Source organism: Typopeltis vanoorti, chromosome 4, assembly GCF_054136105.1.
Source record: "Typopeltis vanoorti isolate ZY-2024b chromosome 4, IOZ_Tvanoo_1.0, whole genome shotgun sequence".
Taxonomy (NCBI): Eukaryota; Metazoa; Arthropoda; class Arachnida; order Uropygi; family Thelyphonidae; genus Typopeltis; species Typopeltis vanoorti.
The window spans coordinates 62,018,919-62,039,393 of record NC_143552.1 but is presented as its reverse complement, the minus strand read 5'-3'; the positions used below and the strand labels follow the sequence as shown (position 1 = coordinate 62,039,393).

The 20,475-nt window shown below is 34.7% G+C and overlaps 1 protein-coding gene across 4 annotated transcripts in view; it reads left to right on the top strand.

Annotated features, from left to right (window-relative positions):
* Positions 1-20,475, top strand: part of rnh1 (ribonuclease H1) — a 115,696-nt gene that overhangs the window by 22,839 nt on the left and 72,382 nt on the right. For all 4 annotated transcript variants that reach the window (XR_016548239.1, XM_090391832.1, XM_090391833.1 and 1 more), the window contains exon 3: positions 13,793-13,855. Coding sequence is in view for 3 of the 4 variants with exons in the window: in XM_090391832.1 (XP_090247958.1) it covers positions 13,793-13,855 (63 nt within the window). In the remaining variant the exon portion in view is untranslated. The remainder of the gene's footprint in view (positions 1-13,792; positions 13,856-20,475) is intronic.

Below are 20,475 nucleotides of genomic sequence, written 5' to 3'. Positions count from 1 at the left end.
GTATTGATTGGTTTGAATGCCACTCTGATCTTGTATGGTTTTAAAAGGTTAGCTAATTTTTTGGAAAGATTGTTGACAAAAGGAATTGTAATTATACTGATGTATTGGACATCATCACGTTGTCGATGTGGTATATCAGTATAGCTCTTTTCTTGAGACTATGAATAATGCTAAGTTTCTGAGCTATATGATGAGCTGAGTCGAAATGGAGGTAATGTCCAGTATTTGTAGGTTTTCTGTATACAGATAGGTCGATACTATTATTGGATTGTTTCTTTATTAAAATGTCAAGGAATGGCACATTGTCACGCACAATACCAATTTTTTGTATGATTTAGAACCATCGGTTATAACCTAGTCTGTAACCTTCATTTTGTGCTTACTGATTTGTATTCCCTGAGGATTCCAATAGAAATAGATTGGCGAAACATGTAGGAGGATAAAAATAAAGCTACTTGATAAAGATTTTATCTTCTTTCTTCTTCTTCCTATCATGGAATATAGGCCATGTGGCCTGTTCCGGTCTCATGCCATCTCTTTCTTGGTCTTCCGATTCTTCTTTTTCCACTTATTTTGTATCTGTATAATATTTTTGGTAGTCTGCTGTTGTCCATTCAATTTAAATGTTCTAGCCATTTTTGTTTATACTGTGTTATGTAGTAATTAATTGGTTTGATTTTTAGGGATTGTAAGATTTCATTTGTTTTGTGGTCCCACTTGGTATATCCAGCTGTTTTTCTGAGGAACTTCATTTCTGCTGTTTGAATTCGTTTTTCATCTTTCCTTTTCATGGTCCATGTTTCGCTTCCGTATAGTAGAGTTGGTTTTGACAAGACATTATATTGTCTGATTCTAGTGTGTTTTTGTACCAGGGATGGCTTAAATATACTATTTATTATGCCATTTACTTTGACTAAGTTTGATATTTTAGTGTCTATGTCTTTTTCTTCTTCATATGATAGATCACATCCCAAGTATCTGAAAGTGTTTACTTGTTCTAGTATTTTATTATCTATCACTATTTTACTTCTTATTGGGTTTTCTCCTTTGAATGCCATTATTTTTGTTTTTTCTTTGGATATTGTCATATTATATTGCTTTGAGATATCATTTAATGATTTTAATGATCTTTGTAAGTCATCTTCTGATGTAGCTAATACTATTTGATCATCTGCAAATAGTAGTGTATCTATCTTCATTTGCGGGGTCATTTGTATACCAAATGGGTTATGCTGTTTCTAGATTGTTAATATTTCATTTATATATATATTGAAAAGCAGAGGTGAGAGGGTACATCCTTGTCATACTCCTCTTGATATATCTTTCCATTCCGAGGTGTGTTCTAATTTAACTGCTATTTTATTTCCTGTATATATTTCTTGAATAGATTGTAAAAGTTGGTTTGGTATGTTTAAATTGGTTAATATTTTAAACAATTTTTGTCGACTAATTTTGTCAAACGCTTTTTCATAATCAATAAACGCCACATGCGTTTCTTTTTGAAATTCTCTTCTCTTTTCTATTAATAATTTTAAAGTAAAAATTGGATCTATGCAGGATCGGCCTTTTCGGAAGCCATTTTGTTCTTCTAGTAATTTGTTTTCTACAATGCTGCTTAGTTTCTCTTTTAATATTCCTGCATATATTTTATATCCTGTATTCAGCAGGCTAATTCCCCTATAATTATTACAATTGTCTTTATTTCCTTTTTTATAGATTGGGATGACCAGTGCTTTTTTCCAAGAGTTAGGGGTTTTTCCGGACATCCAAACCATATTAAAAAATTTCAAAAGTCTTTCATTAAATTTTTCACCTGCATTTTTGTATAGTTCTATATTTATATTGTCTTCTCCTGGCGTTTTCTTATTTTTCATCTTCTTTATTATATTTTTCAGTTCTAACATTGTGATATTTTCTATTAGGTCATTCTTTGTCTTATAAAATTTTAATTCATTGTTCTCATCTGTCCAGAGATTTTGGAAATAGGTCACCCATTTTTCTAAATCTATTGTTTGTATTTTTATCTTTTCTTTTATTTCTTTATTCATGTATTTTATTACTTTATAGGTTTTGGGTTGTGGCTTAAATAAATCCTTTTCTAGTTCTGTTATGAAATTGTTCCATCTTTCTCTATGTTTTTTCCTTACTTCTCATTTTGCAATTGCACTATTTCTTTTATACTCTATTTCTGCTTCTATTGTTTTGGAATTTAGCCATTTCTGGTAACTGTCCTTTTTGGTTTTTATTATATTTTCTATTTCTTTGTTCCAGTCTCGTAGTCCTCTTTTTCTAATTCATTTGTGCTTTATTCCTAATGTTTCTGTTGCTGCTTTTGTGAGAATTTGTTTCAAATTTTCCCATTCATCTTCTATGTCACTTGATTCATGTGTGGTTTCTGTTTTTAAGTTTGTGCATTTTTGATATTGTAGTCTAACTTGAGGAGCCTGTAATGAAGAAATTTTGTAGCTCGGCTGGTAAGAATTTTCAATTCTATGTGTTTTTAGCCACTTTGGTTTAAAACGAATTTTTGCTGATACCATATAATGATCAGAGTTTAATTCAAAGCCTGATAAAGATTTTATAAAAAAAGTGTAATAGTCTTATAGGTAATATTCCTTTACATAGAATCATCCGATGTCAAGATACAATATCTTTAAGGCTTTCCAGTAATTTACAATTCTACTTATATACAAGTATATCCTTGTTGATGTGTTAAAGCTTGTTAAATCCCGAATGAAATATTTCTTAGTGAAATCTCTTCATTCAAGATTTAACAATATTCCTAAAAGGTTTTAAGGAGTTAGTTAACATGAAAGAAGTGATGAGAGATGAATTAGAGGTGGCTTTACAAGTGAAATAGCACACTTATGTCAAGTATTTCAGAAGACAAAGTGTGAGCTAGAGAATTTGTAGAGGCTAGTCAGCAGTGTAGTAGAGAATAATAAATCATGGAATTGCCATATAATACAGTGATTTCATGATTTATGGTGTGTTTAATGAGGTGACAAAATCGTTATTCCTATTGTGAAGGTCTTTCGTGTGTTTGAAGATATTACTGATGCCACTGCATTTCAGAAAGGGAAAATAAAAATATTGGCTGGAATGATTGATTTAACAGGTAAAAATTATGGAATACAAGAAATTTTCAGTTATTGAAATAAGAGAAAGAGTGATAGAATAGTTTCTCTTGCCATGATATGATAAGATGAATTAAGAAGGGCCATGATTGTGAATGAGTCATTGCATAAGCTATGTAGGAGGAATGGCATAATGTTTTTAGATCCTTTCATCCAAATAACTTTGGATGAAGGGATTTGTACATGTGTGATGAATTTGGAGTTGTTACTTGGAAAGATGCTTCATTTAGTGAGAGAATGAATGTGCAATATCAGTAAAACTGTTGGCATGGAATGCAAGTGAACAAGATTGAGAAGGATCATAGAATGCCGAGTGCAGTTTCTCAGTCTCAAATCTAAATGACTAATTAAGATTCAAGTTGTCATGTGTCCCAAGAGGATATTACAGTGCAGGAATGATGCAAGAAGTGTCAAGAATAAGAATGGATTTTTTGGCATTGGTTAACTTGGCCAAAAATTACAGGCATCACTGGCAATTCATTGCAAAAGGAAGATATTGTCATGTGGATAGAATATAAGAATATGGAGTTGCCATGAGAGAGCAGAAGATGGTCCACATGGTGAATTTTGGTGCATAAAAGAAGTTCTTCTTTGGAATCATCTAGTGACAACTAAGTCATTATTTTTTCCTTTTTATATTTGAGTATTTTTTGATTATCTGTAAGGGTAATGTGCTAAATTTTCTGATTTTTTTAATATTTGTTTTCTTGTACGTTGTATTATGCTGATGTGCAAAGCAGTGGTAGGCAATTTTAACAAGCATGATAATAACTAGTTAAAACAGCATGTGATGAAAGGTACCCATGGTTTTGAAAATATTGGATCTGGTAACAGCATCAGAATTTTGAATTAAGAAGGGTTATAGTTAGAACCACAGAGCTGGAGATTTATGTGACAAGCTTGGAACGCATCTTTTAGCAGTGTCATATGGCCTGAGAAACTAAAAGAGGTTGTCTGTAGTGCATAGGAAGTAGTAAAATGGTATTTAAGGATGCAGTATCAAATTTGCATACCCAAGACTAAGAGGATAAATCAGGTGGTAGGTAATGAATGGTGTCATTCAACTTGACCTAAAAAAAATTGTTAGAGAGTATATATAAATTTATCAGCAAGCTCATTAACAGTATATAGCATAGGCAAAAAAAAAAAAAAAGAGAGAGAGAGAGACCTTTATAAACTCAAGAAGCTGTAAAAACTCATCCAGAGCAGGCTTTTACAAACATCCATGTCCACGGCGGGATCGAACCTGTTGGGTGCAAAGCAGGTATGCTATCCACTCAGCTAACAAGACTGGCTGTTGTTTACTCACTTCCGTACCACCAGCTGAATGCTGATGGTAGGGAAGTGAGTAAAAGAGTATAATTAAAATACTGAGTGATCATCTTGCACACGTGTATCATCCAGATGGAAATGATAATGCTAATTGATGTGACAGGTATTGATATTGGAATAGAAGTAAATGAATTTGAGGTGTTTAGGATATCTAGAAATCACAATGTGAATGTACCAATGGAATTGGATGAGATATTGGCCCATGTTTTTATTTTAGAAAAGTGCAATAGAAATGCATTGGGTTGTTTGTCTCAAGGAATGAAAAAAAACAAGATAATTCCATTACATGAAGGAGGCTCCAAGACTGAGATAGCAAATTATAGCTTAGTTAATATTATTATTATTCGTGACACCTCCAAGGAGTCAGAAGACTTATCGCGGGAGGACACCTATTGTACAACTCTCCGTCTCCACCAGTACACCGATCCTCTACTACCAATCATCTACATCAGCACCATCTATTGCCCACCACCACAGCTAGTATTTTTGTCTGTAAATTGTGTGCGTTCTGAAAGGCCGGTTTGTCTGTATATAGGATGAAAAACCAGAATTTCCGGGAGAAAAAACCCTACTACCTCCATATGAGATTGGCTAACTCACCTTCGATTGAAATAGCCCATATAAAGATTCTTCCCGTCATGATGAGAATCGAACTCGGGCCTTTTTCCAATCGAATGGCGCAACATACCTTCATTCTTCCAATTGCGCTATAGAGGTGCTTAAGTCTATCTCAGAAGTAATGATAATGTTGGCTAAAGACAGAATTTAGGATGGAATGATACTACTATGAAACACGGCATGGCTTGGTAATTTCCTTACTTTCTACAATAAAGTGACAAAGTAAGGGAAGTATACCCTGACATTGTTTGACTTTGCAAAGGCATTCAATAAGATTCTGCATGGAACCCTGTTAGGTAATTTGGAGTAAATGGGGATGGACATGAAATGGGACATGGAAGGTATCTAATAGTATATAACGGAGGTCAAAGAAAGCATTAACTTTTTAATAATTATCTGACTTGATTGGTTAGCAGTCAAATCTCATGGAAAAAGAATGAAGCTGAATTTGTTGAGCTATTGTGACAGAAAGAACTCTAGATCAGAGAAGTGGCTGAGTGTGTGGCTATTCCAGTTTAGCAAAGGTTACATGCTTAACATCAAAGCAGGAAATTATTACCAACTAAAGAGTAAACTATGTTCAATTCCATGATATTAACTGCTAGATGGGAAGGATACTGGCAGTTTATGGGAGGTATTTAAAAAATACATCTGATGTCATATGAGCAGCAGTTAGCTAATGAAGCCAAAAAAAATCCTAGGGAGTTCTTTCGATATGTAGCAATCAAAAAAAAAAAAAAAAAAAAGATTATGGAAGGATGACATTGATTGGCAAAAATGGTATAAGGACAGCTGTTGTGGAAGATGATATTAACTGCTAGATGGGAAGGATACTGGCAGTGTATGGGAGGTATTTAAAAAAATACATCTGATGTCATATGAGCAGCAGTTAGCTAATGAAGCCAAAAAAAATCCTAGGGAGTTCTTTTGATATGTAGCAATCAAAAAAAAAAAAAAGATTATGGAAGGATGACATTGATTGGCAAACATGATATGAGGACAGCTGTTATGGAAGATATAGTGGAGATACTTAATGAGCAGTTCATAAAGGTCTTTCGTTCTTGTGAATGTGACTTCATGGAGAGATTGAGAGTAGTTGATGATGGGGAGAAGAGACTGACTGTAAGTGAGCAGTAGGTGTATGGGGGGGTTGAGAAAACTTGATGTTAATAAGGTTGTGGAACTTGATAATATATCATCACGTATTCTGAAGGAATATGCCAGGGAGTTGACATCTGCCTTGACATAGTTTTTTAATATGAGTCTTGCACTAGGTCAAGTTCCTAAGGAAGGCAAGATTGTGCCCCTTCATAAGGGAGATGATAGAACTCAAGTATCAAATTGTGGTTAAGTTGTTGGAGAAGCTTGTGAGCACCAGGGTCCAGAATTGGGTTGACAACAATGGTATTATCTTTGGACAGCATGGATTTGCTAAAGGGAGGGCATGTTTTAGTAATCTACTTACTTATTACAAAAAGGTGACAGCCTCCTTAAATAGAGGAGAGGGATACACAGTAATATACTTTGTAATAATTACAAAGTAATATTACACAGTAATAATAGCTTAATATTTTAATAGTTTCATATTACACAGTAATAATAATATTACACAGTAATAATAGTTTGATTTTGCAAAGGCTTTTGATAGATTACCACATGATAAGTTGATAGCTCAAACTAGAACCGATGGGGTTGGATATTAGATTAGTGCATTGGATTGGAGACTGGCTATCTGATCAGTATCAGCAAGTTCTGTATGGGGAGCAATATCCCGGAAAAGGAAAGTCACTAGTGGTGTACCTCAAGGGTCTGTTTTACAGCCATTACTATTTAACTTGTATATTAATGATATTGGCAAAGATTTGGATGGAGATATCAGTTGTTTGCAGATGATGCAAAGTTGGGATGAACTATGAAGAGTAGAGAAGATGATGTTATGGCCTTACAAGAAGACTTGAATAAATTGAGTTAATGGGCATGGGAATGGGATTGCGAGTTCAATGTTGCAAAATGTAAGGTTTTAAAATTTGGGAAACAAATATGGGATGTAGAATTTATGCTTGGTGGGGATATATTGTCAGATGTGGAGGAAATAAGAGATCTTGGGGTGATAGTGGATGAGGATCTGAAATTTAGGGGACACGTTGCCAAAATTGTGAAGACAACACAAAGACTTCTGGGAATGATGCAGAGGACAGTGACTTGTAGAAGTAGGGAGATTCTTTCATTTTAGAAATTATGGACTGTTATAAAGTCCATAATTTCTAAAATTAATTTTGTTATAAAGTCCATAATTTCTAAAATGAATGCTGATCACCGTGTAACACTAAATGAAAGGAATAGGGAGATTCTTGTTCCATTGTATAAGGCCTTGATTAGGCCATACATGGACTTCTGTGCCCAGATTTGGTTTTAAAAAGGACGAAGAGATGTTGGAAAGGGTGCAGAGACGACTAAGTTTCTGACCTCTGGAATGTCAAATATGAGGAAAGATTGAGAAGGTTCAATTTACAGAGTGGTGGATATGAGGAAGACGGGAGATATGATAGAGACCTACAAGTTAGTAAGGGGTTGTTATAGGATCAATGTTGGAGAGGTTCTATGGAAAATAGTGGGAGATCAGGGGAGAACCAGAGATCATCCCTGGAAACTGTATAAAGAGGATGTGAGCAGGAGAGTGAGAAGCAGGTTTTTTGCATGCAGAGTTGTGAATGATTGGAATTGCCTTGCCTGAGAGTATGGTGTCTGCAGAGAATTTGAGTGTGTTGAAGGCACGGTATGATGAGCTGTATGTATGATAAAAGGACCTCCTAGGTGAGTCTTTGACTCATTGGGGGTCTTGGGGTAATAATAATAAATTATACTTGAACTTTATATTGGCTTTATTAGTTGACCAGAGATTTTTTGAAATATATATACAATTGTCTACAAATTTCACAAGCGGTTCTGTCTGGCTTCTTCAGGACATGTGTAACGGTACATGGAACTCAGCGTTTGCTAGTAAAAAAGAAGAATGGAGTGACACTGTGAAATAAATTAAACTGACGTGTAACATCATAAGCATGGAACGTGGTGTATCAGTCATTGTTTTTTGAGCACGTTTATATAGTTTTTAGCGAATGAAATTCTGTTAAGCTGAGCGAACTTATTAGACTTTTCCAGATGTCTTTCAGAATCATTCCTTGATTTCTGTTTAGGTTTTCTCCAGAGCGGAGTACAACGGGGCCGCTTCTTTGAAGTTTCTACATTGAAAATTCTCTTCTGTATAGGGCATGGAGCTTTTATCTCAATCAGTGGTGTGGTTACTGATTGAGAAGTGATGGGCTAATCCTGAAGTGTCTGTTCTAAATAATAATAAATTATATTAGAGCAAGTGGAAGAAGTTTTGAATGGTGATTGATTAGAAACTTGAGGTTTGGGGGAAATATTGCAAAAGTAGATGAAGGTAACAGGCTACTGCTGCAATACTAAAGATGCTGAAATGTATATAGACCTGATAAGGCTACGTCTGGATTATTATGCTCAGATTTGGTCACTGTGATTTGAAAAGGATAAATTAACCTTGGAAAGAGTACAGAGCTGGATAACAAAAATACAGGTGGACTGTACAACGTTATGAGCATAATGCATTTGGAGTGCAGAGTTTTTTTTGTGTGTGTGTGTGTGTGTGTGTGTGTGTGTACACACAGAGAGAGAGAGAGAGAGAGAGAGAGAGAGAGAGAGTGTGTGTGTGAGTGAGTGCATGGGAGGACAAGGGGCCATCTTGAAAATTTATGAATGGAAGTGGTGAGCAGGAGGAGAGGGAGTGGCTTTTCTGCATAGTGGCAAGTGGTTGAACTGTGGAATACATTGCCTGATGTTGTAGTGAGAGCATGATCAGCAAATGAGCGAGTGGCTTAATAGACTTAATTTTGTCAAAAATGGGCATCACTGCAATGAAGCTTGAGACTCCATGGAGGTATTGATTGATAAGATTCACACATTTTATGTATTCTCTAAACGTATCTTAGATATTTTCTAAACATCTAAAATGTGTAACCTGTCATGTAAGTTCTCCATTGAGCATGTTTTCTTGTTCCTGTTTATTTTCTTAATTTGATATGAAAATCAGAATAAGAAAAATTCTTGCAGGTATTTGCTGGCTTAGTAGAATAGCATACTTTCTCTTTAGTTATCAAGTTCTGGTTTCAGATTTTTTTTTTTTTTAATGCCTTTTGGGTGATAGGTGAATTTTATTTCTTGGTGCAAAACTGTAATTTCTTCTTCTAGATAATGTTAACAGATCTACTGTGTCCGAAGTAGGGTAAGTTGCAGACACACGGAACCTTATACTCCAGAATAGGAAAGAAAGTTTGAAAAAACATTTGCATGCATACAACGGAAGTCCAGGCAAATATAAGGCAAGTCATCGAGAAGAAATTTTGTCTTAGGGTTTTCTAAATCTTCTCTTACCTGGGTCCACCGCTATGTAAGGTTCACAGTCAGAAATCTAAAGAGAAGCATCGTAGGTCTCGGAATCTCTTATCTGGGTCCGTAGTCACATCAGGTTTGATATTGGGAATCAAAAGAAAAGAAAGAGCTGCACATTGCCGTCATGTTAAGGGTTCTATCAGGGCATGGAATAATCAACAACTTGGAGAAGGAAGAAATTTAGCGGGAAATCAAGAATGAGCCAGCAGACAGAAAGAAAGAAAAGAATGAGCACTTATGTGTGAACAAAAGATTCATGTGAAAGGCAGTGTGCTGAACAAGAATGTATATCAAGTGCATTCTGTTTGAGATAATATATATTGATATTGAATTAGGCTAACACAAGGTATGCCTTATTGTCAGTTAATGTATATATGTCAGGCAGGTTTATGCTAGATTGTGAATTAGCTTGAAGGGAAGAAAATTAGAACTAAGCTTGCATTAGGAAGAATTGAGAATAACAAAAGAATTGTAGTTAAATTGTATATATATGTTAACGTGAATCATTCTGAAAATATTCCCTTGTGACTTAATTAAATGGTTTGTGAATAACACATTGGATTGATTCTGTCAATGCACTATCCTAAAAAATGTGAACCTGCATAAGATAGAAGTTTGTGATTAAAATTAAGCCATGACTAATTTAAGGAAAGAATTAATATAAGTGGGGAATACAAACGATATCTGCTTTGTCTTTAGTTTAAAATCTTATAATCTCGCACTCAATATATAGTCTGACACAGTCGTAAAACAAATTTGTTAGACTATAGAGTGTGAAAACATAAGATATAGTAGAAATAGATAGATGGCAGCAGTCATTAGTCAAGACAGTTGACCATTTACGAATATTAAATAAAGAAAACAAGGACAAAGCAGGGTGATAGAAAAACAGAATGCTATATTATTACACCATCTCTATTTGGATGCATGATGGACATAAATGGGTGGTTGACCATGAATTCCATGTAACAGGATGCATTGAGAATCATTGGTACACATGCCAATGGTCAAGAAAGACTTAACTGAAGATGCCCCAGGCCATCACTGCACCACCACCACCAGTTGTACAGTTCTTACCTGATATGCAGGATCCATGGCTTCATGGGATTGGCACCATATCCTCAGTCTCCCATCAGCACTATGAAATTCAAATCACAATTCATCACATTGCCAATTTTCAATTGTCCAGTCTTGATATTCTTTAGCTTATAGGCAAAGTTTTCAGCCTGGTGTTGTGCTGTTGGAAGTGGGACTCTCGTAGGTCAGCAGCTTCCAAAGCCGAGATGGTGAAGTGAAAGTTGCATGGTTCTTGCACTGACTTTCCTGCTGGAACTTCGTTCAGATGGGCGGTGATTTGAGATAACGTCTGACCCCTGTTGGTCCATATGATGAGTCAGACGGTAAAGCCCATGATCATTCAAGGCTGGTTGTCCTTTGCAGTTTGTCTGAGGTGCTTGTTTTTTTGCCAGAATTTTCATGTTCCTGGAATACTCCTGAAATTTGTATGAGAAAATCCAAGTTTGTCGACAGTTTCAAAACTCCGGTGACATTTCATCAGGCACCTACGATCTGCCATCTGTCAAATGCATCTAAATCCTACACCTTTCCCATTATACTTCTCATGACAAATGCTTGGGGAAGCCAACACTGACAGCTAAATATAACCACAGTTTCAGGCATGCATGTAAATGTGGGGTTCCAGTACAGAATTTGCATAGCATCTCCTATCCCTAATTCAATGGCACTTCAGTGTATTTCATCTATAGTGATCATAGCCACTAGCTTTAAAAAATAAAAAATTAAAAAAAAAAAAAAAAAAGTGGCATGAGATTTTACTGAAATAAATGACTATGTCCTTATATGCTTAAGGATACCACATTTGTTATGTTCATTGCTGGTATAAGTGGTTTGTTCTTGTGTGTATGTGTACATATATACATGCATGCATTGGTTATAGAGCACTATCTAATTCTAGGGAGCACTAGGGAACACATCTAATTCTGAGTTTTTAACTTTGTATGTTAAAATGGAATTTGAATTGTTTTTGTAGTGCTTTGTATCCAGTGACAATTGTTTTTAAGATTAGAAAATTAAGTAAAACCCACAACACCTTAATTATTTGTATTTTGTTTTTTATGATGAGTCAGTACCATGATGTTAACATGAACATTAATTTTGGATAGTTTGATATGCAGCATAACACAATCTCTGACCAACTATAGAACTATACATGTTTGGCGTGTGAGCAGGTGCAGCAATCCCTTGTTTAATGTGCCCCCAATTAGTGCATCATTATTTTTCGATACCCAAATTCGATTAGTGCGCCTAATATACATTTTTAAAAATAAATGTTACAGATTTTAAAAATTTTCGATCTTTGCATTTTTTATGGCTAACTATTTAAAAAATCACTCGCCAGGATGAAATAATTTAGTTACCAATTTGAAACATTTTAAAAGTTATTTTTTAATGGCATACTACACTATTTCCATGTACACTGTTCCAAATTTACTGCCAAAATTTATGTCATCTGCTTTACATGGCATTTTGCTGATCATATCTCTTGCAATTGTTTTCCTTACTTTTTTATTTTAAATTATTTTTCTAACCTTTAATCCTAACCTAAAAAAATGAAGGACATGGCTTGAAGATATAAGATCATGGACAGGATCACGTGGCTATGCAGAAACAAAAAAGAAAGCCACCAACAGAGAGAACTGGAAGGACATGGTGCTGCACCCTCTCACTGAGGAAGCTACATGAAGAAGAAGAACCTTTAATCATGAGTAAAAGAATTAGTGAGCAAAAAATAGAAGTGTGAAAATGATTCGAAAAGTAATCTCATTGGAAGAAAAACTTGAAATAATAAAGAAAAACGAACAAGGCAAGTCCAGAGCAGAGATAGGACAAGAACACAAAAATGGGTGAATCAACTGCTGAATACAAAGAGAAAGGTAAGGCTGCTTCAAGTTCATCATGCATGCACTCGAAATCAAAGTCTTATAATGATTGAATTGAGATCTTTTTACATGGATCGAAGATTGTAACCAAAAACGGATCCCACTAAACACTGGCCTTATTAAATCAAAAGCATTGTCTCTTTGTAACCTAGAAAGAAAGGGTTATCAATGATGGAAAAGAAGAATTCCATGTTAGTGCTGGGTGATTTGAGCGTTTCAAAAAGAGAAATAGCCTACATAATGTTCTAATCACAGGAGAAGCTACAAGTGCAGATAAGGAGATATCCAGAGATTTTGAAGAAAATCGTGTAAGAAGGAGACTGTTGTGATCAACAAATATTTAATGTCGATGAAACCGGCCTTTTTTTGGAAGCAAATGCCTTCCAAGACTTTTCTAGCCAAATCAGAGAAATCTTAGCCTGGTCATAAAGTTGCAAAGTTGAATGAAATTACTGCTAGCAATATGCGAGCCGTTTGGAAGCACATTCTTCCACATTGTGCAAATCATTTTAGAGGTTTTCAAATGAATCTAAGTTAATTAAATCTCATTCCGAGAAGTTGAGTAATTCCGACCTGTTAAATTTAGATACACAGCGGGAAGATCCTGAAGAATATGAAAAAAATTTAATCACTGACAAGCCCAAAGAGGTTTCACAGAAACAATTTCAAAATAGTTTTTGTACAATAGAAGTTTTTAAGCAGCAATGCTTAGAAACTGACCCTGGTGAAGAGAGAACCTGTGAAATTTGCAGAAGAGGCAATAGGGCCATTGTATGAAAAAAAGAAACACAATGCCTGCCAAACTATGTTAGCTCAATTCTTTGTTAAGAAGTATAATAATAAATTTATATTCTGAATATGTTTTGTCTTTCAGCTTCATGGTTTTCCTTTAACTAGGCCCTGAGACATACCCTAATTCTTTTATAAAAAAAATTAAGGGTCAAAGAAGAAATCTGTGGAACGAATTATACATTTTCCCATAGGTTATTATATTCAATTAGTGCGTTTTTGATTAATGCACCTGTTTTAAAGAATGCATTAGGCACACTAATCGAGAGATTACTGTATTTTGTGAATTATAGAACTTACTTTGAATTGTGATAATTCGCTTTATTAAAAGGCAAATTATGATTCTCAGTGGTAATATCTAGAAGAGGAAAAAATTTTTTCAGCATCTTTGTTTTTCTAGCTTTTTTTTTTAATCTTAAAATCAGAATGAAATTCATTTTTTAATAAGGATTATAATTTAATTAGATTAAATATTTTTAATTTTAGATTTAGAAACATTTGAACCACTCCCAAAACGTCTGAAAGTAGAGACAGTGAAGTTGGAGTGTGGTAAGTACTCTGCTGTTCATTTATTTATTTATTTTGATGCTGTTTAACATTGAATTTTAATGTTTTCTCTCAATCAATTCGACAATAATTTGTCTACAGATAAATTGAATTGATTTATATAACCTCTTCTCTTCAGGGAGATTTGAATAGACTACTGGCATGTGAAGTAAGAGGGGAATGTGTCACTTTAATATAGCTAGGCATAAGGTTTAAACTTTGAAATGAATGGGAGAGGGACTGTGCTCCAGGAGGTAGGGAGCAAGGAATCCTAGAATGATGCTAGACAAGAATCTGAAATTCATGCATTTTTGAGGCTGATAAGCTAGAAAATTAACTCATTCGCATAAAGGACGTTTGACCAGGAAGAAATCTGGATGTGGCAATTCCATTGATCAGGCTTCATCAAGATTATTGTGCATAGATTTGCTCAGCTCAGTTTCTGGGGAAGAGGATTTAAAAAGGAAGGGTAAGGTAGGTAACATGAATTATATCAAGCTTCCAAATGATTATGTGGATAATGTGACAAATTATACCTGGCTGTATCTGAAGAGCTTTGCAGATAAGAAGTGATGTAATTTGAAAGTTCTCACCTTTTGAGAGAAATACCTTCTTGGAGAATACAGAATAACCCCTAGAAATCCCATAAGGAAGTGGGTCCCCCCTCTCTCCATATTGAGCAGTGGGAATATGAAATACACTACCAAGAGTCAAGAATATTCAAGAATACTTAGTGAATGAAAATAATGTGTATTGGGTTTATGGCATCTAAAATGTTATGTTGTTGCATGTGCTGATAGAGAATTGTGTTGAAAAGGAAGCTTATTCTTCCATTATATTTGCAGCATTGGGAGAAGGTGGAGGTGAGGAAGGGTTATGTTTCATTAATTGTACAATAATACTATAACAATATATAACAGAAACTTGCAGTTTTCTTAGCTTGAATGCTAAAAATATCTTAAATAATTTGTCATGTGCTTAAGTGAGTTGTGAGCATGAATATTGACATAAATAAAATCACTTCTGGTTATTTTGCAGTTTTTTTTTTTTTTTTTGTAACAAATTACTATAAATTAGTACCAGAAATGTTAATAATGTTAGTTGCTAAAGCATCTAAGAAGGCAGAAGTTGTGATTGCATGTGCTAATAGAAGTGTATATTTAAAGCTTATTCTGTTATGTGTGCAGGATTAGGAGGTGGTAAGTGTGGAAGGGATATGTTTAGTTATGTATTTGATGTGTGCATATGTGACAAAAATACACATTTATCTGATACCATTCAAAGCATGAGATTCTAATTTTTATGACTATTATTTTATTGGCAAACCTGTGATAGTTTTCTGTCCAGAATTAATGTTCTTTAAATCTGGATTCCTTGTGGTTTGATTTAAAAAAAAAAAAAAATGCTTGCATAGATTACTTAAAAAGTATGATATAGTAATTCTGAAAAATCCTTATTCTCTTTATTATTCTTTTTTATATGCTGATATGATACACCCAACAAACACTCACAAGTTGGATGCATTGATAGTTAGATCTGTGCCCCAGGAAGCAGAGGAGGTATAGGATCAAGACATGATAGTTCAGAAAAAGCTGGAGTTCTTGTTTCATGTTCAGATTCTCTGGAGAGGATTATGTGACTAGTGTTTATTTATTTATTATATGGCTTGTACTCATGGTTAAAAGACAATAAGATGTGACTAGTATTAAAGCAAGGATTCAGATGTTAGTTTTGAGGGGTAGATTGAAACATATCTGCAGAGTTTAATGAACAGAAAAGAAAAAATGGTTGGTTATACATTAAAGGTGGTTAGGGAATTTTATTAGATGAATACCAAAGAAAATATTCACCATGAAGGAAGAGTGGAAAAATGAAAGGTCCTCCTTAGAAATTTTTAAATGTGTAGTAAACAAGGGAGCAAGAAGCAGTTGAAAGTTTATTTTTCACTTGGTTAGACTATAATAAATTTAGTTTAATCCTTTATCCAAGTGTAAGCAAACAAAGTTTGCACCTGAAAGTATCTTCAGGACTGGGGTAAGGTAGTACAACACCAGGAAACTCGTTGCAAAGGTAGAGCAAGCTAGCATCACTCCTATCTCCTAACCAAGTGAAAAATAAACTTTCAACATCTTTCTCTAAATCCAGAGTAATTTAATAAAAAGGTAGCACCCCTTTTGGCAACTCGTATAGGTAGAGATGACCTTGCTATTGCTTCTGCCTAGTATCTCCACGTCTGGGCCTGGCTCCCACCGAAGAGACTTCAATAAAGGTTGAAACTAGTCTGGGTAGTGGCCCTCCCCTTAATGCATAACATTGTACATATCTGCAAGGAGTTGTGTTTTGCATTATGACAGATATTGAGATAGGAGTGATGCTAGCTTGCTCCACCTTTGCAACAAGTTGCCCGGTGTTGTACTACCTTACCCCAGTCCTGAAGATACTTTCAGGTGCAAACTTTGTTTGCTCACACTTGGATAAAGGATTAAATTAAATTTATTATGGAGCAAGAAGCAGTTTTTTTTTTTTTTTTTCAACTTTGAGAGTGGGAGAGATACGGGTTGAGTATCCATGCCTACAACCTAAATATTGTAGGTAGGAAGATGGTGAATGAGTTTCAATCATCAAATGACAGAAGTTGGTGGTGGTTTGATCTCCCATGATTAGTCATTTGACTGCTTGGAGGTCTCTTATGGTAATAAAGCAGTATTAATAATACTTAACTATGTTAAATTGTTTAAAAACATCCAAGATGGACAAACCTTTTGTTAACTAGTCCCAAACACCATTCTTCATATTGTAGATCAGGGGTGAATGCTGGTCTGTCTTGAAATTCATGCTTGCTCTTGTTATCATCCAGGGAATGAGAGGTGTGATTGAAGTCTGACACCTCTCGCTCTCTGGATGATAACAGGGAGTGAGAGGTGTGATTGAAGTTTGATTAGCGGAATAATGAATTACTGACCATTTAAAATTATATATTTAGAAATTTATGTACATTTAATCATACAAATACAACATTTATTTTACAAATGATATTCTATTTTTTTCAATTTAGCTACTTGAATACAAATTCTACCCTACAGTTATTTATGAACTGGTCAATAACATTGTCATAAAAAGTTGGTTGTAACTTAATTTTCCCAAGCAACACACAACACACACACAACACACACACAACACACACACACACACACACACACACACACACACACACACACTTGTGAAGGCTGGCTAGAGCTACTTTGATTGCATATGGCCTATGTTTAAGACTACATGAAGGGAGCGGAAATGGCTATGCGTGCACATGAAATCATAGTGCTGCAGAGATGACCTGGAAACTCCCACAACTGGGCAAGCCAAGGTAGCTTTGACTAGGCGAACAAGCATCGGCCTTTGATACACAACGCAAAGCTCAATTATTGCCGCACAAGCTTAAGACATCTTCTGTCTATAAAAATAAAAGCCTAAATGGAATGCTTATAAATGCATGCATTTATTAACAAATAAATATTACTTCTTTCTCAAGTAATGAGCTTGCATAGCAAGCATGAAGAATTTGCCCCTCTTGTAGATGCATAATTTAAAACATACATTTAGTTAGGAGATAGCTTTATGAACCACTGAGCTTTAGATAATTGGTACCTAGAATTTTTCTAACCTGTTATACTAATTTCATGATTGACTTGTTGTAGTTACATTTTAAAAAAATTTAACATTGAATGTTTATATTTTAAAATCGGTTTAAGATGCAGAGTCAGCTAAGGCTTTGAAGTCATGTCACTCCTATGCTGTGTTATGATAACAAATTGAAAGAATGAAAATTTCCAGATTGGGTGATACATTATTAAGAGAGTTGAGAGAGAGAAAAAGAAATCCATTTATTTTTTAGTTTGTCATTATATATCATGTATGAAAAAATAATTTCAGTTTTTTCTGTCTTATGAGCATAATGCTCTAGTAGAGTGCTACAGAAGCATAGTGTGATCCTGGCAATGCTGATTTAACATCATTATGTGTGATTCTACATCAGGTTTGGTCATCTTTCATTAAGAATACTGGTGAGTTGAATTTAAATAAGGAATTGATAAGATTCTTAATTACCATAGAGTTGGGAGAAAGAAAAATTTGCATGATGAGGAAAACTAAGATGATTGGATACTCTGATTTTGTTCAGAAAATTGATTAGTGAACGAACCTGATATAATTCTTTACCAGCTCAATCCTTCTAAAAAAAAAAAAATAGGTATAACACAAATGGTTGATAACATTCTAATCCAGCAATAATACTCTTTGTTCATTTGATCATGGACAAGATATATATCAAAAATGTAGAGAAAAATTACGTAAATCAGGACTAGCAGCACATAGAACAGACATTAAGTACTAAGTACTATTGAAATGCTAAAATGACATACATTGACTATAACTTCTATGCTGGATATTCAAAGAGTCATCAAAACTGTTTAGAAAACCCCACCAGTGCAACAAGAAACAAAGTGATTCTACATCAGGTTTGATGATCTTTCATTAAAAACGTGGTGCATGCACACTTCTGATGCTCATCATGTCGTTACCCACCAAGATATGAGCATTCACACTTTCTGTTGTCTTTTCAAATTTATACTAATGTTACCATCATGCTTCTTGCAAAACTCCAAATGAATTATAAAACAATTCCTTTTTCCCCCTTCTCCTGATGCAGTGTACTGTAATCACAAAACTAATTGAGTAATAAAATTGTTCTTCACAGCCATCTTCACAAGTAGAATCAATACTCTATTTAAAATAGTAATATGTTCCACAGCAATCCTGAAAAGCCTTAATAGTGTAAAGGTTCCTCTCTTCTAATGATTGGAATCAAATACAGGTTTTTTCCAAAGGCATTGCTAAGGGCTAAGCTTATGGAGGTGCATGAAAATTGATTCAAGAGGAATCTTAATATTACAGCTGGTAGCCTTAGCTGTATGAATTCTGATTATAGTAAATAAAGCTAGACTCATTTCATTGATAAAGTAAGTATATATTCTATGTTTATAAGCAGATAATAGTGCTGCATATCTTGTGTGTATTAAACATTCGCTGTTTGTGTACTTTTCCCTTGTTCAGTACCTGATCCTACAGACAAGGAATTAGTGTGATGGAGATTTATTATAGTTAATGACTATTGCTACCATTTTTCATAATTTCAGTTAAAATTTATGTGTGATGATATTGTATAATTTCTGTGTCATATTTGTGTGTGGAACATGTTTGGTTAAATTTCTTAAGTAGTATTGTGTTAAATTCATTGTTTCTTGTAAGTGCTCTGGTACAAAATGGTGACAAAAGGCAGACCATTGGATAAGTCAGCATGAAAGACAAAGTGAATGCATGGATTTTTCAAGAATGGTACAGTGTGGTGAGTGTAGTATGTATGGGTGGGAAAATGTTGCGGATGCTTATATGAAAAGATATGTAATAAGAGAAATGAGCAAGTGGATATGCAGTAAGTGTGATATGCTGATGGATCACAAGGCTTCTTTGAATTAGAATAGGGAACATGGTGTCATAATTGAAACTGTTGTGAAACTTTTATGAATATTAAAGCATGTGAAACTGAAGAAAAGAGTGTGATTGACAATAAAGTGTGAAAATGATGAAAAAGAGTTCAATTAGCAGCAAGATGGTAAGTGGGCCTGATGGCAAGATATCGAGCATGAACAATAACAAAAAAAAAAAAAAAAAATTATACCAGATTTGAAAGCAGAGTTGGTAAAGATGATGAGGCAAGAGATGTAGAATGAAATAAAGAGAATTGGATATGTGTGAAAGAGTGAAGAAGGAAATGAAGATTTTGGTATGAAAGAGGTAACAAGACTCCCTCGTGAGGGCCATATCGGGATTTGATTATAGGGGTGTGGTGAACAATAATAGATATACAAAGTTTGTTTTCTGGGAGATAAAATGTGTAGCAGTTGAGGCATTGGATATGAGGAGTAAGTGAGCAGAACAGATGGTAGTGATAGCAGAACAAATGATGATTGGAAACAAGGAGAATATAAGGCTGGAGATCAGGAGTTTGTTGAGAGGGATAAAAGATGATGTGATAGAAGAGGTAGTCTGTGTTGCCCAAGTATTGAGAGTGGTGAGTTGAGGTTGGAGAGCAAAGATTATGAATTATGTTAGTGGAAATGTGTGAAGAGAAAGGAGTGCAGTTTGGTAATGTGTGGAAGGAGCTTGAAGGACATATTAAACTATAGAGTGATGGACTGAATCTAAATGGTTTTTGGTGAGTTATTTCGAGAGACTGCTGCTGGAAGGGAGAGTAATGAGTGCAGGGAATGAATTTGAGTAAGTGTAAGAAGTGATGTGAAAGAGCAGAAGGTAAAGAAGGAATCATTGAAATGGTGCATATGAATGGAGAATTGGATAGCACGAGTGTAAAGAATGAGAGAACAATCATGCAAGACAGACTGGAAAACATGAAGGAAGGAGGTAACTCAGGGTGGACAAGGGAACAGTGTGAGAAAGGTGTGTGTGTGTGTAAACAAGAAAGGAATGGGGTGGGCTAGGATGTTGGAAGAACGCTTCAGTTTGAAAAAGGTTCTTGGGTGGATAAAAGGAGAAAAAGGAATGGCTTGAGG